The sequence below is a fragment of the Falco peregrinus genome, chromosome 3 (assembly GCF_023634155.1).
Source record: "Falco peregrinus isolate bFalPer1 chromosome 3, bFalPer1.pri, whole genome shotgun sequence".
NCBI lineage: Eukaryota > Metazoa > Chordata > Aves > Falconiformes > Falconidae > Falco > Falco peregrinus.
Genome location: NC_073723.1, coordinates 28,491,158 through 28,511,552, shown reverse-complemented (window position 1 = coordinate 28,511,552; position 20,395 = coordinate 28,491,158). Strand labels below are relative to the sequence as shown.

The window sequence follows — 20,395 nt, the reverse complement described above, 5'->3', positions numbered from 1 at the left end:
GTGGTGCAAAGCTTCTAGAGCAAAAGACTTTTAAAAAAAAGGTTCTACATAGTTCTGAAGGACAGAATGTTGGTATTTTTCCAGAGATCTATAGGCAATTTCTCTGGCCATCAGGTTTTCCTGAAAACTAGCCTGCATGGTTATAGGACACAAGCAAGGACTGGCAATTTTTACTATTTAATGTACCAATAGTAGAATCATGACAGCACTGACTAGTGCTCAGCTAGACTTTTCCTACTGCTTTGATCACATTCAGATATCAAATTAATTATTTTCTATGCAACAAACTTATTTTTGCCCATAAAACTGAAATGAGACAGAGACGGCTTAGCATGTTCCACAAATTGTGAACTACATCTTTAACGACTGGAGTTAAAACATATCAAGTTCATTTCAGTTGTCATTTCCACATCTTTTTCAACAAGAACTGGGGAAGAGTTATACAGTTTCTCTGGGGAAAAAAATACTGGTATTAGGAGGTTGCAATCCCTTATATCTATAATTAGTCTAAACAGGGGAAAAGCTTTACAAATTAAGCCAATGACAAAACTGTTTGCTGGACAGCTAGTGAAGACAGCAAAACTACATTCTACTTTAACCTATCTAAAATACAAAAGACTCACAGACTGCAGCGCTGGCACCTTCAAATAAAAGTTACCAGTCATGGGTTGTCAGGCAACCCCCATTAACTGATCCTTACGATCTCAAGAGCTATTAGGAGAATAGTTAATACTGTAGAAAGCTGGTTAGTATGGTTAAAAAGAACTGCTGTAAATCATTACTAACAGTGATTTATCTTCTGAAGGCCAGTTCTGGAGGAATGCATTTAGGTATGCTTAAAGTAAGAACTCCTGCTTTGAATACTTGGAAAAAGCTAGAAGAATTTACTTTCTCCAATGCATCTGTCTAATGCTATTGAGCTGATCATTAAAAAACGAGACTCAGATTAAGGATTTTTCACCCCTTTCACCAGAGGATTCTCGATTCTACAGCAAAATAAAGAAGCTTGACAGATGCAACTAAAACTACAAGAGGCAAAATGAAACACAAAGCCTTTGCTGCAGAACAAAAAAACCCACTTTTGTCTAATCACATGATTGACAAGATAAAGATGGAGGAAGCCCATGAACCTTCCTGGTGAACCAGATGAGCAGAAAAAAAACCCCATTTATTAGAAAAATATCAAAATGTCATTTTGACACACAGAAAGAAAAGCTAATATGTAGTCAGAGTTTAGATGTGTTCTTTTCATGCAGTGCACCTAACACAGACATCAGATTTGGCTGCTGTGTTTTCAAATATGTTTGCTCAGCAAGAAAAGACTACCTAAATTATTTAGCCAATGCAAAAGATGACTTAAAGTCTTTTATAAAAAGCAATTGTGTGGGACAGACAATATTTCAGAATTAACTGGGCTTCCATTACAGCATTTTACCAGTGCAGCCAGAATACTACAGCATCTGAAGGGAACTTGAGATGAAGAATAAATTCTCAATCTAACTGTAACAACTGTAAGCTGTTTTGCCTTTATTTGAGGCATTTTGATTAAAAAAGCTTTACAACTTTTGGTCTAAAAACTCCTGAAACTTAAAAGAGTATATGCTAGTAGTAAAAACCATGCAAGCCCCTAGAAGGTTTTAGAATTAGCTTTTATAAGCAAGCCATACAGCAGTCTCAGCATCTCACTGAGCAGCAAATACAGACATTAAGTAATGCTGATGTTACAAACCCTGGGATCCTAAAAAAATAACTTTCATGCCACCCATGAACAGGGTCAACAGTTATTCTTCAATGCCTAACCTAATCCCTCAAGGCGTCCCAGTGAACCTTTGTTTGTATGTGTTTAGACTTTGCTCCTATAAGCAAGATCTGTCTTCACTGCCTACCTTGCACAGCACAGAGCACACTGTCAGTGCTTAAATACAAAAAAATAAGCACATATTGGCAATTTCTTATCAAAAGCTGCAGATACAGACCTCCAGGAAGATACGATTCACTTGCTGTGTCATCCCCATCATCTCCATCTTCATCATCACGACTCAACAAATTATTTACAGCAAGGTTTACATCAAGATTTGTTCGCTGAAGTTCCCGAATAATAATACTTCTGGACTTTCCTTGTAAAACGACTTGTGCCTGTAAGAGCAGAGTGTATTTGGTTATTTTCAGCTCACCAACCACCATTCATAAGAATGTTTAATTCTAAAATAAGTAATAAAATAGAAAAGTCAATCACAGTACATACAGACAAAGGTTCACATAGATTTTCCACAGTATCTTGTACTAGACAGTCAGCCTTCTCTCAGTTCACATTAGGCCACTAAATTCCAACTTGGGTGCTGAATTTCCTAATGGAATCTTAGAATCTAATTCCTGAAATGCTTAATACTGTCATTAAAAGATAAGAAAATCTGGTTTTGAGCACGTTCCACATGTTTCTATAAAAGTGTTTAAACTTACTGTGTCAATCAACAGTTTTGCAACCAACTGTTGTTCCAAAACTACACCTCAATCCCTGTCTTTCTGACACTGGTTTCTCTTTCCACTACCCTGCAACATGTAACCACCTTACTTCCTTGTCTTCCTCATCATTTTGTTTCTACAGGTTTATCTTCAGCAGTTTCTGCAACAAAACATTCTGCATTTGCAGAAAAAACCTTTCCAAATGTTAAACAGATGCAATGAATTTACAAAAACCAGAAGTATTCTGTCTATTCCATTAAGCCTACAACTTGGAGCATTTTGTTCTTCCAGACAGACCACCCTCTACTGAATGCCAGAGAAGGTCGAGAGTTCTGGAAGATGACAAACTGTGTGAAGAAGGTAAGAAACCAGTACTGAATGTTTTCATAACACAGTAAAAATGAGACACCAATTAATGTTGTCCGTTGACACGCAAAAGAAAGGGACATTTTAACAGCACACAAAAGGTAAACTTTTTGTCATAATATTCTATGCCAGAAGTTTACAGATTGTCAAGACACAATAGAATCTATACTACACAGACCATCTGTGAAGCTCTGTTCTATCGATCTGCTTTAGAGTTACCCCAAAAACATTACCCTAAAATGGTACCTTCTGTTTTAAAGTATGCTATTAAAAAAACAACAACAAAACAAAAAAACATGCAAAAGAACTTTGCTTCCCTTGCTGTGATAAGTCATCACCAACAAACCATACACTAAGAGTACAGAACTGAACTCTCTGAACCAAGGGATATTAGTCTGGTTTTCTATTTCATGTAAAATATCAAGGACATCAGTAAACACAAAAAATCCTGGAGGTGAACAACCCCACCACTCCACAGTCGGAAGAGACAAGAGGTCATCTAACCAAACCACCTTCTGAAAGCAAAGCTAACTTCAGAGTAACCAACACCTCCAGTATCTTACCTCTGTGATGGCAGAAGCTCCCAGCTTTTACTGCGTTTTGAATTCAAAAAGGAACTAGAAACCAGCCTGTTACTCGTGTGTCTGTAGATACCTTGCCTGCTAGCTCCTATCTTGTGCCAGTCATGATACAGGCCATTCAAAGTATGCAGGCAGATTATCTTTGGCCTAGCAACTGACAGCTGTATTCCAAATGTAGACCAGCAACTTGTTTTGAACTAATAATTAAAATGCATTAACTATTCACATAATTTGAATGTATTCCTTTCTTCAATCATGGAGAAAAAGTCCTAACAAACTCCACTTAAATCACACAATGCAAAGTCCATCAGTTTATTCAGGCTTTAGTGCATTAAGAGGCAAAAGCAGAGCAATTTATACCCAACATTCATCAGTTACAAATTAAGTAGAGGTGTCTGTGAAGAAAAAATTAGTGTTTTGAAGTATATTTAATGTCTTCCATTTAAATCTAAAATGGATCGCTTCTTATCAAAGAAAAAAAAAAGTCAACCTGCCCCTCTTCCTTATACTCCTTCAAGAAACTTAACTTTATTAGCTACGTGCTTAATATGATTCTAAAGTACCTTTTTTCTCTCACCAAATCTTCCATCTGCAAATGAACAATGCATGACATTCCTCATCTAGATTAAACACATACCTCATCTTAGTAGAAGTTTGGGAAACAAAACTTCTAGAATCCAAAAAAGTCTATCATGCACACTACGCATTTAAGAATAAAAGCAATTCAACTAGAGAAAGTCAATCTTTTCAATTATATGCCATTACTCCTTGAAGAAAATGAACTACTATTACAACACATTCCTGTTCACATGCTATGAGAAGCTCTCCAGGTTTTTGGCAACAAGCGGTTTCCAGCTCACATACCTGTGAAATGAGTTCCTCTGGAATGACTGATGCTGGAATCACTGGTTGTGGTTGACTCCCCAGCAGCCCAGATCCTCTATCACGTCCTGTGCGTATAACTCTGGTCTGCCTTCGAGAATCTCGAGCTCCAGCAGATGATCTACCAGAAGATCCTCCTCCACTTCCACCAACCCCTGAACTCCAGCGACTTCTAAAAAATTTAGATTTTTTTTTTATATATATTACAGCATACTTCAAGAGCTAAGTCTTTAGTTTTATTAATAACAACTTGTAGACAGTTCCTGAAAAATACTGCAGATTGACTTCATAGACAAACAGTATGAAAGTATCTCTCAAAACCAGTAAGAACAAGAGCAGCAGGCAATTGCTAAAGTTCTGAATTACACAAAAGGATTACAAAACAGGACTCCAAGTGGACATTGCACACTTTCCTACTCATATAGTTGTGTGGGTGTATACATACATAAATACGTGCACGCACCAATTCCCAGAGTTTCTAAAAGCAACAGTATCAGAAGCATAACATCTAACACTCAACTGTTAACTTCCTACTATAAAAGCACATATGCAGCAGCTTCACGGTCAGTGATCTCTGTTTGACAGAGGGTCTTCTAAACTTTCAGAGACTTGATTTACATTAAGAAATTTCTTAAGATTACACTGGAAAAATCAAGTAATCTACTGCAAAATAAATCTTACACTAGATAATTCTCTGATCCTCATAGATGGTCTTCAAGAGATACTCTACTCTGGACCTACTCCTATCGGAGCAATCAACATCAACTGTATACATTGCAAAAACATGCCTAGAACAGTTTCTTCATTTCTATGGTCAGTACCAAAACAAGGGACTAAAAAGGCAGTGATATGTAGAAACAGACAACTCACCACCTTTACAGCCTTCCACTAATGTTAACACAACAGAACTGTGTCAACTGAATCTATTTGCACGTAAGACTAGATACTGCAGTTGTCATGAAAGGCTAAAAGACTCTAGTTTGTTCTTCAAGGTTAACTACACTTCCTTGTACAAATCTACCTTAAATGACACTGGACGTGGTATTATTGCTATCAGTATTAGCAGAACTTTCCTGCTCTCAACCACCCTAAACCTCAATTTCCCTTCAAGAAGAAAAACACTTCAAGTAAAAAGAAAACAGAGCATGTTCTCTGAAACAGTATCTAATAAATTCATGGCAAAAGTATACCACATGTAGTTATAAAATCTAATTGAGTAACAATATTTACCTAACATTTTATGGTTTAAGATGATGACTAAGATACTTTTTCTGTTGTTGCTGGTTGGTTGGGTTTGTTTTTTCTCCTGACAAGACCATGCATTCACAGAATAACTCAAGTTTCTGCCTAAGACGAGGCCCTATCACAGAGGCCATCTACATTTTCAGGATTCTAGCCAGCAACCACACAGACAATGACAAGATAAAATACAATTCAAGAATGGCTTTGAGAAAAGTCTTGTCTCATGAGTTAGAAAAAGAGCCCTAAAAAAAAAAATAATACTGAAAAGGGAGGGGGGGAACAAACCCGAACGAAAGAATGTGACATTTTAAATAAGACAGTTAATCTCTTTCTAAAGGTGGGAAGGGGGCTGAGGGGAAGTCAAATTCTTCCTACACAACAATTCTCAATTCAACTCTCAGCAGGGAAGATGTGGGTTTAAAGAAAAGGTTACATATTAGACTTCAATACTTATTACAGAAGCGTTTTCCACTTCAAGTTATGAACTATCAACCACAGACTTAAGACATTAACAGTTAAAACCATTTCTATTCATATAATAATTTAAATAGTCCAAGTGTGTCCTAACTTGGTCCTGTTATAGAGAAAAAAAAAATCATAAGGGCACAGGGCACAGCTATTCCTTAATAGCAGTCTAAACCTAGAGTAAGTATTAATACAGAACGGAACTCTTTCTGCTCGCCTACTTGTTTTCCAGATCTCTCCACTGCCCACCAGCATGCTAGAAATTTTCTAAATCCAGTGATCTAATCCAAGGGCTTCAACAGTTTGAATGTTTTTTAGACTCAAGTTTATTAAGTATTCCCTTAATTTAACAGAACAGTTACAATGTCTACTGCTGCCCTACTAGTTCAGTTGACCTTCAACCACCTAGTTCTGAAACATGCTAGGGAAGAAATTAGGAATTCTTCAGGGTTGATCTCCTAAGCACATTGGTTCAACCAATTTTAATTGGTTATGCTCATGTAAAAATTACAAGGGGGGGCAGGGGAGAAGTCTTACACTTGTCTTACACTTTCCATAGTAACTTTTTAAACGTGACAATACCAGTTTGCCTTTAAAGTTTATCACGTGGATTTTAGGTTCAGATGCACAAAGTTTTCACAGAAAGCTGGGGGGGGGGGGGGGGGGGGGGAAGGGGTGGGTAAGGGGGTGGATTATCTTTCATGCAACTAAGCCCCAGCTGAAATTGGTTTGTTTGGTAACAAACTACAAAAATACTTTTGTGCAAAAGCTGTAGCTCCTCCCTCTTAACAAATCGTTCAGATGCAGAAACCACAGTTTGTAAATGCAATTCTCCTTATTACATTTAGTAACCTTAGGAAGCAGCACCGTTCAACAAGTCTTACAAAAGCATATAATGAAGAGGTCGCTGTAATTAGGTAATAAAGATTAGTTTACATTGCTATATAAAGGGACACCATCAACTTCAAAGCTAATGATAAAAAACCTGAATCTGTTTAGTACATTTAGCACACAGTACTATTTTAAAGGTTCTGAGTGACAACCTCTTCCAAATGTTCCCTTCCTATTACTATGTATAAGATCCCAACTAACAAAACAACTCTCATTACTTGGGGCAGAGGAGAGGAAGGCACAATAAAACTGAGCACACAAAGGTCTGCAAACATAAATAATGAAGACTTTTCCTGCATAAATGCACTCACTTTATGCTGCTAGCCTATCATGGTTTAAATTGATAGTGTCCCTCTAAAAAATTGCTTTTCAAAATCAAGGAACTAAAAAATGTTCAAAAAAAAGACAACACGGCCAAAACCAAGTTATTCTTCTCATACATACGAAGAACGCTCCACATCCTAGGTACTGAAGGGTCACTTGAATATCTGTTACTTTAACCAAATCAAAGGTTTTTTTAGTATACCCTGCCTACACAACTGCTGTAATTATACGTTCCCTTATACATACTGCATACAATTTATATATGTGTATACACATATACTCAAATATGGAACAAACAGATTGCAGCCTCAATCCTATCAAAACTTACCCAAGGGTGTTGCCTGCCAGTCTGCCCAGAGTTTCAGAACCAGACAGAAACCATGGGGAGTCACTAGTCCTGCCTGGCCTGGATGTCCTTCCTGCCCCTGAGCCACTGCTCAACTTTGAACTGAAAGTAAAAGATGGTAAATCAGTCACAAAACAATCCCAAATGGGTTACGAACAAAACCTGGAATCCCAGGTCTAAATTCTCAGGGACTTAGTCTGGTAACATACCAGCTTAAGCAACACCCTTGGGGAATATTCCAAACTAATCTAACTGTATATTAAGAGGTACACTGGAAAAAGAAAGTGGAAAGCATGCCTAGTAGATCTTACGTGTGTCAGCAATCCATAACAACACAGTTGCAAATACATATTAAGCTAATTAGCAAAGTGAGTTAGCCACTGCGCTACATTTTCAGTTAGTGTATAGGCACAAATTGTATCACCAGGTGTTCTATCTGAAAACCTGAGCCTGAGTATGCTACTTTGACATTAAGAGCAGTTTACATTCAAATATGAACCATTAAATAGTCCTATTAAGGGGGACTTACCTGGACTGAAGACAACAGGTCTAGAAAGTGGGCCTCTCCAGATGGGACTACTTTTAGAATCGATTCTACATGAAGCTTAACAATTTAACACAGTTTCTTTCACAAGGATTATTTTTGGTGGGGTTTGTTTCTTGACATTAAAGAGATCCTGTCTCACTTCTTTTGGAATCACATCTATGATTTAATCCTACACCAGTTTGTCAAGCTAGGCTGTTTGGCTGCATCACCATGACCATTATGTATCTACTCAAAGTACCCATTCCAAAGACAATCTAGTTTAAAAACAAACAAAAAAAACCAAAACCAAAAAAAGCAGCAAAGCCGCTTATCCAGTTCAAAAGAATGATTTAATATGAAGGAAAGCATTTCTTACCCATCATTATTATCAGGTTTACCCAATTCCAATCTGTCTGGTTGAACTGAAAACCCAATCCTGCAGACTCTACCATCCTATATTTAAAACAAGAAAACCAAGTGTCCAAAATTGAAATGTAAGACAAGGCACAGAAAAAATAATATAAACAAAAACAAGTCTTCAGTTACTGAAGAATGCTCATCAACTTGTTGTTAGAAGAACTAGTATTAACTGTATGGTTTCAAGTTTGTTATCTGAGCAGATTTAAGTAATTTACCTCAAGAAGAAATGCAGCATGATTTGGTCCCACCACACACTGTTTAATAGTGGCCTGTTCCAATACATTCAAAGGGGGGTGGCTAAAAACAAAAAGTAAGCATGTATAACATCATTAAACTTTCAAAGCCTGAAAAAAAATAAAGAACAAGTGGTATACGGGAGGAACAATGCGCAGTGACAGTTACCGATATAAAAACATACAAGAATGACTAACCATGTGCATTAGTTGAAGCAACTATGATGTATTTCTGGTCATTAAACACAGGAAATGTAGAACAAAACCTTAAATGGTAGTAAGAGTTTTCATTTAATTTGATCAGCAATAAACAACAGGGGTTATAATTCAAATTAAGAAGCCATTTCATAAGAAAGAGAGTATTTAATAATATATTTATCACAATTGAAAACCTAACATTTTCTTCCTAATCTAAGAAATGTGTTACCTGAAGCATTTCTGAACTTCAGTATTAGTACTGTTGAGGCTTCCTAAGGCTGTATCTACAGTGCAATCATTTGCTTCTTGTTATTAGAAATACTGTACTTTCCTAAATAATTTACAGCAGCATGCAATATGCCTTACCTGTTTAAATTATATTTGTTCAGCTTTTCCGAAACTTCTCTTAATCTGAAACAGTAAGAAATGAAGCTGTTGTTTGAAAGACAACATCCACAATACACAACATCCACTTAAGGAGAATATTTATGACTTTATGGGAACAACTTACCACCGCATTTAATAAAGCTCGATATAAATACTACTTGGTGTTGGGAGTCATGTAAGAAGTGAATGGTGTTCAGCTTCAGATCAGGTTTTTGGGTTGGAGGTTTGGCTTTAGAGGTTTTTTACTTTAGGGTTTTACCCTTCCATCTACTATCTTGCCACAAAACCCATGTTTTCTTGCATTTCTATGCATTTTGCCAGTGACTACCAAGAAGCACTACTCCTGCTTTGTTACCACCATTGACAACTTTATACACAAAATAGGCAGATGAAGCAATGAGCCTTCACTGCAGATACACTTGTGTTTCCTCATATAAGCTTGAATACAGTATCCCAGAGCAGACAGGAGTATCATTTTCTAGGAAATCCAAGTATGTGGCACATCAGAGCCAAAGATATAATAGTAAGTTGCCCAAAACAGAAAAGACAGGGGAAACAGATGCACAAAAGCCAGGGTGAAAAGGGACGTACAATTAAACTTTGACTAGTAGAAGAAACAGTTCTAAGAAACTTCACTATATATAGGGTTATGCAAAGCATCACCTTTACTAAAAGGGAAAGAACTTTTCCAAAAGTACTTCCATCTCACTTTTGCAGCCACACCAAATGGTACATAAGAATCCAAAAAAGGGCCAACCCACAGACCACTCCTGCTTAAAGCATATGGTGCCAAAAGTGGAAACCAACACAGTAATTTCTAAGGTAATTCCTAATCCATTTAGAAAAGATCCTCTCCAGCCAGTAAAGATACTCTCATAGTATAAGGTAGGCATTTCAGTTAAAACTTGAGCTCCTTTCTTCCCACAGATGACAAGAAAGCCAAAAAAGCCCCTAAAAAGCTTCAAATGTTACTTGGAATATTCGCATTATATCAAGATATAAAATCAAGATGAAACCTGTAAAAATAATGCAAGGTCTTCCTAATTAAGAAAAAAAAATCCCAACTTTGGTACCATGTTCATCCTAACACTCTACAAATCTCCTCCATACACAGCAACACTTTTCTAAACCTATCAAAAAGACGTGCACTCCAGCACTGTTCTCTGTCTGAATCCACGTCTCCAAATCCTTTCTTTTTACTCGCTTCACTTCAGTTTCTACACACAGACTGCTATGGACAACAGACTTCAGTTACTTGCAAACCCTGAGCATGAGAAAGAATACAGATCAGAGGTCCAAACAGCTAAGTCTTAACGTTATCAACAGAGTTTCACTCTAAAGCACTTGTCTTGAGGGAAAAAGGGAAAGAAAGAAAGATATATGTCTGTTTGAGAAACAAGGTAATCTACACTGATAGAAGTAACTTTCAAACACAAGAAGAAAGGACCACAGCGAAAGGAAAGCTGGAAGAAAGTGAACATGCTTAGAATTGCCTTTTGCTATCCAAGCCAGGCTGCTGGTTTGTAAGTAGACAATTTCACACTCCCGATTTCCAGCCACAGCTACTTCACACAGTCCAAGAGTACATACATAGATAAGGTTTCTGTGAAGACAACCCACAAAAGGGAAAAAGAACACAAACTTCACATGCAATCTGCATGAAAGGTACCCCACAAGAGTGAACTACAGTGGGAGAATGTGGAATGAACCCTGAAGATTAATGGCATACACTCCACAGCTTACCAGATGGTTTTATAAAGCAAGTGGGGATCTGCTGCATAATATATGACAAGTTACACATCTCTGAAGTTTCATGTCTTAAGTATATCACCTAACAGTTTCCCACAGGAATCCTGAGCAGTTTCCCATTAACATTTCTGCTCCTGGCAAGCATGAGTAATAATTACAGAATAGGAAAGTTCTACCTTTAAGTTCATTGCACCGCCTATATGAAAACCTGACAACAAGTGAAGTAGCACTTCATTGGAGACAGTTACTAGACTAGTCTACGAGCAACATTTAAAGCTTCCTTATCTGAGCTTTGTGTCGCAAAAGCTGAGTGCTACCGAAGAAATAGACATTTTTCAATTTAAAAAAAAAAAAAAAAATCTTTGTTATTTGTAAGAAAAAAAAAGTAGTGATAGGGAAAAAACATGCACAGAAAAATAAGACTTGCATACTCAGTGAATCTATTAGCAATATCAATCTCAAAACAGTACGTCTGTCTGCAGCAAGCATACATCAAAAGAGCTCTAACATTATTGAAAAGAGGCTGCTGTCATTTAAGGGGAGAGAGCAAAGAAGGATATAAGTGATGATGCTGAAAGTAAAACACTCTCCTACAGAAATAATTTTTTTTAAAAAAAGTAAAAACTATCTCACTCCCTGAGAGTTGCATCTCATATGTAACTGCTATAATAGTAAAATTACCATGTACTGCCTAATAAGCTTAGAGATCCGTGAGGACTTAAATTTGATGCAGACCACCACTCAGTGAAAAAGGAGTAGTTCCCAAGTGCCACATCCCTGCTGGGTTGCTGGCTTCATCCCCACTCCTCACCATCCCGTGTGCTGCCACCAGCATTTGTGCAAATGCCAGCCACAAAACTAAACCAGGAGGAAAACAAGAGTAAAGCAGAAAGATGTGTTTGTACATTCTATATGGAGAGTAAGTCTGTGCAAATAAAACTCTAAGTAATTACCTGCAGCAAAAACATTTCTTGCAGCAATCTAAGCCTTTCTACTTGCACACTTGCATGGTATTGTACTACCAACTCTCTAAAGGAAAAATAGAAAAGGCGTATTTAAGATCAGGTTAATTTTCAATATGATTCAATAATGTCAACTGATGGTACACTGGAGGAAGAAGTACAGGCAGAGATGATTTAATCAGCTCTAAGGAAGGTCAATACTTCTACTGAGGCCTTTCTGTGGTAAAACAAACTTCTGATATGAATGCCTGGACAGGCTGAGCTTTGAAAAAATTCTCATTAAAGGCAATTTCAAAGGATGAAGGTAGAAGCAACATGTATTTTGCTGGAGAAACACACTAGCTTGCCACACTCAGACAAAAAGTTTAGCAGTGATGGCTCGCGTGTTAAGACACACATTCTTTAAATATCCCCATCAAAATTCATCCAAAAACAGCTGTGAGGAAAACAAAAAATCAGTTTGTCCAAGCCATGTACAGATTGCTTTGATTTTAAGTTTTGCAGCTACAGTTTCTAGCCTCTCCAAACTGATCAGAATAGAAAGGAATTACGCTCACACTAAGCAACTGAAGAGGCTCCAGGTCAGGACTGCAGGAGCTCAGACTTCAAAAGCGACGCTTTTATTCATCACAAGATACTACCTCTCTCAAAGTACATTTCTATTTCCAGAGCACTTTATCAGAGGACCTAACCTTCCAGCACATCTTGTTTTATAAAACCAAATTAGGCTCAAAAATGCAAGAAAGCTACAAAAAAAAATCCATTTCAAAATACTAAGTATTTAATAGAAAAACTGGGCTTTGGTACATTTTAAAGTAACTTTACCCTACTTAAATAAATGCTTAAATCCACATAAGCAGAATTTTGTTTTACAATCTGGGCTTTTACCCAATTTGCAAGAATAAAAATTTTCTGGTTTTAAGTAGGCAGGCTGTTCTGAGAAATTTTTTTTTTTTTTTGTTACACACTATAGACTTCTGTAATACATATTCACCATGCTCAGTTCCCTGCAGCAGTCCTACCTTGCTAGTAATCCTGCAGGAATATTCATCCTTCCAAGTATTTCCATCATGCCAGCAACAGATCACAGAGCAACAAACAAACCATGAGACAAAGAGAACTTTCTTACTGCTATAAGATTTCAGAATAATTCAATGAATGTATGCGCATCCTTCTCCTCATGTGTTTAAAAACTAACAATTACAAAAATAAAGAAAAAAAAACAACCACACCTACATCATCTACACTCAGAGAACACCAGGAAGACTTTTCCAAGCAGGCGAGTGACATGAAAAGCATAGCACACTGTAAATTGAAATCTCATGTATCAAAACTTACATTTTCCCCTCAAAAACTTACTTGCTGTTGAGCAGAAACTGTATTTACAGGTGCTAATATCTAAGATGACATTTGGCAGCTTTGATCAAATAACAGTACATCTAGCACATTTATTTCTAAGTATTAAACCAATTTCTGCCATCTCAGAGATAAATTTCCGTAACAACATGAAGAAAGCTACTTTTCATTTTTCTCTGCAACTGTAGATTTTAAAATGTCAGCTAGGTGTTTAAAGAACACACAGTAAAAATCACTGAAATTAAGCAATCCAAACAAAGGATTTAACCACAGAGATGTAAAACAAAATGTTCGCGTGTTGCATGTCTCCAAAAGAAAGGAAGTCTTTCTGTACTCAGCAAGAAACACTACAAAGTCACAGACACAACAGTCAGAAGATTCTCTTGGATTTTTTCTGAGTTTGTTCCTTTACAGCCTTAAAAAGTTATTTGTACACTTTGAAAGTAAAACACAAGACAGAGGCCCCACCACAAGAGCTTTCCTCACATCAGCACCACATGGTGATTTTACAAGTTGCAGAAGATGAAAAGGAAAGGTACATTTTCCAAAAAAACAGCTTGCTATGATAAGCAACTTGGAGTAGGGAAATTAAAAATTAAGCTAATTTAGCCTTGGCAGATTCTTCTAATTATCAGGCCCCTTTAAGACAACTTAGTATGTCAACGAAGTCTATAAGCCAACAAAACTATGAGACCTTCACACCAGAGCAGAAAGAAGTGTACAGGAACCAATACAATGCTTTTCTAAGGGAAGACTAGCAATAAGCAGATATCCAACAGGGGGAAAAAAACTCACCAACTCAAGCCCTAGAAAACAGTATTGACGCACCTATCAACACTTTAAAAGTAAATACAACCCTCATCTCCCTCCCTCAGCTGAGACCCTGAAGTGCTCTGAGCACAGCCAGCCAGCCCCAAGGAGGCAGCTACGTGACCAACTAACAGGTTTTAGCCCAGCAGAGCTGCACAGCCTCCAGATCAAAGCCCTCTCACACTGGCCTATCTTGAATCACGTGGAAACGAATTCCTGTGCCTGTCTATCAGCGTCATGAAAACAGTCTCAGAAGTGCATAAGACAGACACCAATGAGAAGCTTGAGCAAATATGTTATCTTCATGTTCTGATCCCAGGATGTCTTCGACACCATTATTGACATGAAGTCACATCCAGCTATCTTCCATGCCATAATACAGCATACAAAAGGATCCTGTCCCAAACACCTTTCTCCTAATGGAATAAATGAAGAAATAGAGGTGAAAAACCACCTTCCCACCAATGAGTTGGAGAAAAGGGGTGTGGGCATGAGGGAGTAGGTGGAAAAGAGGAGATTAGAGTGTGCTTTAAGTCAATCTGGGTAGTAAGAAGGGAGTATTCATTAAAAAAAAAAATGCTACAGTACCACACAAAAAAAGCAAGTAGTAAGATTATCTGCATAAAATACAAAGTAATGCACATAAGAAAAAAAAAAATCCCAAGTGCAAGTACAAAATGACAGCCTGCAAGGTAACTAACAGTTCTCAGCAGTGGCGTGGAACTATGTTTAGACTGGAATACACAGATCACTGAAACAAGATGACAAAGTCATTGCTCCACTCAGTCAGTTATCAGGTGTACCGTGGCTTACACGGTGTCCTCTCCCCATTCTAAGAAATACAAATTAGGACTATTCGGCTATTACACACTAACCAATACCTACTGCTCAGGAAATCCCCGAGCTGCAAATTCTTTGATGCTAGAAAAGCATCACTGTATGTTTGCTCTATCCTAACATTCTTCTGCTGTCATCTAGCACTAGTCACTGCCACAAACAGGACGAAAACAAGATAGACCTCTTGCCTGACTGTAACAGCTACTCTTATGTTTCATGGTATCAACCAACATGGGTTTATAGAATATGGCTCCCAAACTTTATTTTCCATTTTGTAAAGATTGTCAGTTTGGTTGATAAAGGTAGTTCTGACTGTTTAATAGTCCTCTGTGGAACAATGGTAACACTGTGCTGAATTAGTAAGCACTAGTAGAAAGCTAATATGGCATGCGTCAAACAAACTATAATCTCTTGAAGATAGTTCTCTGCAGTGTTCTGCACTGAAAAGTCCTCAGGTAATACAATGGTTGCAGAAAGTAAATTCCTTTAAAGCAGACCGTTATTATCTCATGATCTAACAACACTGGTATAGATAATGACCTATATCTAAAGTTAGGTACAAGCTAGACCACAACAAGGTTGAAGCAGGAGAAGAAAAACTAACAAAGATAGGATAGTGGCAATGACATCAGGTTAAAGATAGATACCCACCAACATCTAATATTCAGGATTAAAACACATTTAAATACAATTAAAGCATATACTGCAGAAGCAGGCAAAATGACTTGACCACCTTCTTCACCCTGCATAAAGCGTAAGCACGTATTTCAGTTCTAGTTTTAAGAAAGCAAGGCAGATTTCATATCACTGTATAGGAGAACGAGGAGAAAGCAGTGGACACTGTCTACCTAGACTTCAGCAAGGCTTTTGACACTGTCTCCCAAAGATCCTCACAGAAAGCTCAAGAAGTATATATGCGTGAGCAGACAGTGAGGTGAACTGAAAACTGGCTGAACAGCTGGGCCCAGAGAGTGGTGATCAGTGGCATAAAGTCTAGCTGGAGGCCAGTGACCAGCAGTGTACCCCAGGGGTCAATACCAGGTCCAGTCCTGTTCAACACCTTCATTAATGTTCTGCATGATGGGGCAGAGTGTACCCCCAGCAAGCTCGCTGATGACACCAATCTGGGAGGAGCAGCGGGTATGCCAGAGGTTCACGCCGCCATCCAGAGAACAGCAACTTCACGACACTTAACAAGGGGAACAGCAAAGTCCTGTACCTGGAGAGGAACGATCCCATGCATCAGTACATGCTGGGGATGGCCCAGCTGGAAAGCAGCTCTGCAGAAAAGGACCTGGGAGTCCTGTCGGACGCCAAGCTGAACACGAGCCACCACGCCTTGCAGTGAAGAAGGCAAATAGTATCCCAGGCTGCATTAGACAAAACTTTCCCAGCAGGCTGAGAGAGGCAATCCCTCTCTTTTTTCAGCACTGGTGAGGCCACCCCTGGAGTTCTGTGCCCTGTTCTGGGCTCCCCAGTACAAGAGAAACATGGACACACTGGCCATAAAGATGATTAAGGAACTGGAGCATCTCTCGTATGAGGAGAGACTGAGACAGCTGGGACTGTTCAGTCTGGGGAAGAGAAGGCTCCACAAGGATCTTATCAACATATATAGACACCTAAAGGGAGAGCGCAAAGAGGACACAGTCATGCTGTACCCAGTAGTGCCCAGGGACCAGGCTAGAGGCATGGGCACACACCGCAATGCAGGAAACTTTTTTTTACTGTGAGGGTGACGGAGCACTGGCACAGGTTGCCCAGGGAGGCTGTGGAGTTCCTGTCCTTGGGAGTTATTTAAAAGCCATCTGAATACAGTCATGGGCAACCAGCTATAAATGGCCCAGCTGAGCATGAGAGTTGGACCAGATGACATCCAGAGATGCCTTCCAACCTCAGCCATCCTGTGATTCTGAGGGCTTTTTGCCTTCAGGATGTGATCTCCACACATTTCACTTGGAAGCACATCAACAAAAAAACCCATTTTTTGCCATTGAAAACATAGGAGCTCATGTTTTGCTATAGAATCCCTGTAAGGGCAGTGGCTTTAGAAAAGAAGTTACGCCAAGGAGTCAGGGAAGTGTCTGAGAAGTAGTATTTAGACCCTGAGCAAAAATATTTGCAGGTACTAAATTATCCAGATGGAAGTACTCTCCTTTTCTAGCAGGAACAGCAAGACCAGGGGACAGCCACCTGTAGGGCTTGTGAAACACAGCATTAAGTTTGCCAGAACCAGATGCCTCTGATTAACGATGAATTTCTAGGCAGGCTGGCTGACTGGTTCCTCTAGTTCAAAATCTACTTAAATGATAAATCTGAAGAAAGGGTGTAAGTGACACTGAAAACATCACCTTCTGAATAATACTTAAAAAAACCTCCAAAACCAAAAAACAAAACCCACAGTGCAAAGCACAAGCATAAGCCAGCTCAAGAGGAATACAAGGTCAATCACACTTTTTAAACAAGCAAACACCCAACCCCTGTCCTAAAATAGTTATGACGCAGCATGGCACCCCTTTTCTGAAAAAAAAAATTGTAATGAAAAGTCTGAATACAAACAGAAAGAAACCACAAATGGTATGATCCTGACAGGACCAGCCCACAGCAGTTACAGCACACCTATATATGTCATTTTGCACAATATCCAGAAGATTTGTTAGTACAGTAGACCTACAGCCACAGGTTGCATAAACGCCTAGTGGCATTTCTGCGGAAAAAAAGAAAAATATACTACAGGAGAACAAGTCAGCCTCAACCTGATGTTATTCTATGACAGCAGACTTCCAAAAATATGGGTCACAGATTCAGGCAATACAGGACAGGAATCTGTTCTCTGGTGTAGAATGCATCAAGCCATCATTCTGTGTTCCCAGATTCTGTTCAACTGCACAAAGTCCTTGTAGCTGCAAAAAAAAAAAATCTGTTTAACATTTAGCAGAAGGCTATTCCTTCAGCCAAAAGACCACTAAAAGCTAAACAATTGGATCAACCAACTCAGTTGGGTGTGAGTTATGAATCTTAAAATCTTTAAGCTATTTAGCCACCTATCATTATATTCTACTGTGATAGCAAATGCAGATAATGGGAATTTAGAACCCCATGGTTGTCTTCAAGGATACTTCAAAAACACTCACATAAAATAATATGAGCCAGTATTACTGTGTTGATCAACATATGAATGCTAGCTACCAAAATGCAGCTAGCAAGCTGTACACTTGTTTGGCTAGAAGAAGTGGCACTTAAAAGGCCACATTTAGACAAATGGAAAAAAAAATCCTATTTTTTACCATCAGAGCATTGCTGTAGTGATTCCACACAAAAATAAAATAAAAAAACCACACACAAAAAAACCCAACCCTGCTATCAAAATAAAAATCCAGTCATTGTAAAATCTTAAAGCCTTTTTGTGTTCCACAATGATAGATTGTTAAAGCTCCTTCAAGAGTTTATTACAAGCCACCATGGAGGCTGTCTTATTTACCAGCACACCAGCTTAAAGCCAGGAGAGTCAGATTCTGGTCTCAGCTGAGGCTACTGTGGGAACTCAAAGCATAATCTCTCCATCATTTTCCCTTTCGTTCTTGCTATAAGCTTTTGGAAGCCACAACCACTATGGGCAATGCTGGAAAATGGCCTTTGATCAGAGCATTCAAATGCTACAAAAATATTTTTAAGAGTAAGGACCGTCACATTATTAAGTAATTTTTGTCTTGGGTGGAGAAAAGCAACAGTGTATTTTGTACAAGTGCACAAACAAGACAATTCTAATTGCTTTGCATTAAACTCCATCATGCTTATTCACATGCTGAATTAGTTTTAGCAATAGGGAAAGATCATACAGCATGTCCAGTCCTTTCTTTGCCAATTCCTTCAATTTCAAGGCTTGAAGTCTTAAACAAAAACTCGGTATCACAGTATCACCTGCATTTCACTTTTTCAAACTTCTTAAAAACTGCCTTTTAAATACCATGGACTCCTCTCCTCACACTGCACTGTATACTACTAAACATACATCTTCAAAACCTTCCTCTCAGACACTGCATCTCTGATTTAGATAGGAACGGAACGAGGCCTGGCATAGAGAGTAGTAGAGAGCAAGCACCATGGCAGAAAAAAAGCAGCCAAAACACTTTGTCAGATGTGCACTGCAGGCAAAATAACTCAAAAGAAAACCCAGCTTTTGAGGTGCACAGCTCATCACAATACTTTTTTCCATTGCCTAGAAACAGATTCTCTCTTTTCCATCTGTCTGTACCACAGCAACGAAACTCCAGGTGCCTCCTCCTCAGCATAACTGGTATTTTGGTTCCTCTACAAGAATTTATGAAGCAGCACCTTGCATACCTCCTGCTTCACATTTTGGCTACAGTCATACTACTTCAGGTAACAAACTTGCCAGATATTCTGCACCATGAGAAAGAAACAAAGCTTTGGCTATTAGAGCCTGTTATTCCCCGACTCCGTCCCATTAAGAGCACTGCATACATTCTGCCTACCCAATCTGCTCCACAATGACAAGATGGTATGATGGTATGATTTGTATCATTGGAATGTTTTATTAAGTACCTTCCTTGCTCTAGAGACAGATACATTTTGCCAGAACATTGTCTAAATAATGCCTTTAAAAGGGGGGTGGGGGGGTGGGGTGGCGCGGGGAAGAGAAAGAAGGAAAACTGCTGTTACTAAAGCATTAAGTATGGTCAAACAAAGAAAAAGAAAAGGAGTTTCACCAACCTAAGAGATTTTCATTAAAGGTCAGGCAACAATAACTCAGTTATATTAAAAGGAAAAACAATATAAAATGGATTAAAAGCCATAAATTCTCTGCAGAAGAAGACAACTTCCTATTTACTAGAAAGGGGGAAAAAAAGCAGCTCTGGTCATTTTCAGGCTGGATAGAGAACAGCAAAACTTCATACCATAAATGAAAGAATAAACACTGAGAGACACATTTAAGAAAATCAATTTTGCAAGATGAATGAGAAATTAAAATGATACAACACTTATTGAAGGAAGTGATAAAGCCAAATTACTTCAAATGACAACAGAGTAAGGCCTACAGCTCTCATTCAACTGCATTCACATGGGTAAATACGTATTTTCCAGCTAAGTTTTTGGTAAAAACTCTATAGCAGAAACATTTATCCATATTAAAGTAAATGCCAGATTCCATGCTGGAAACTATATAGTGAAATAATTTTTAGTAGAATCAAGAGATCCCAATCAAGATCAACCTCATTTTATTGGAACTACCTATGTATATAAAGAGAGAATCTATCCCAAAGGTGAAAAAGTGAGAGTCTGAGGAAACTTAATGGAAAAGAGAATGAAGCATACTGAAAGACTGTAAGAGATTT

The 20,395-nt window shown here is 38.3% G+C and overlaps 1 protein-coding gene across 13 annotated transcripts in view; it reads right to left on the bottom strand.

Annotated features, from left to right (window-relative positions):
* The window catches only part of UBR5 (ubiquitin protein ligase E3 component n-recognin 5), an 89,359-nt gene that overhangs the window by 60,383 nt on the left and 8,581 nt on the right, over window positions 1–20,395 (bottom strand). For 11 of the 13 annotated variants that reach the window (XM_055800963.1, XM_055800966.1, XM_055800965.1 and 8 more), the window contains exons 2-7: window positions 9,304–9,348; window positions 8,722–8,803; window positions 8,463–8,539; window positions 7,543–7,662; window positions 4,275–4,464; window positions 1,977–2,136 (exon numbers count right to left, since the gene is read on the bottom strand). In XM_055800963.1, coding sequence (XP_055656938.1) covers window positions 1,977–2,136; window positions 4,275–4,464; window positions 7,543–7,662; window positions 8,463–8,539; window positions 8,722–8,803; window positions 9,304–9,348 — 674 coding nt within the window. The remainder of the gene's footprint in view (window positions 1–1,976; window positions 2,137–4,274; window positions 4,465–7,542; window positions 7,663–8,462; window positions 8,540–8,721; window positions 8,804–9,303; window positions 9,349–20,395) is intronic. The other 2 variants (XM_055800972.1, XM_055800974.1) reach the window with 1 other exon arrangement.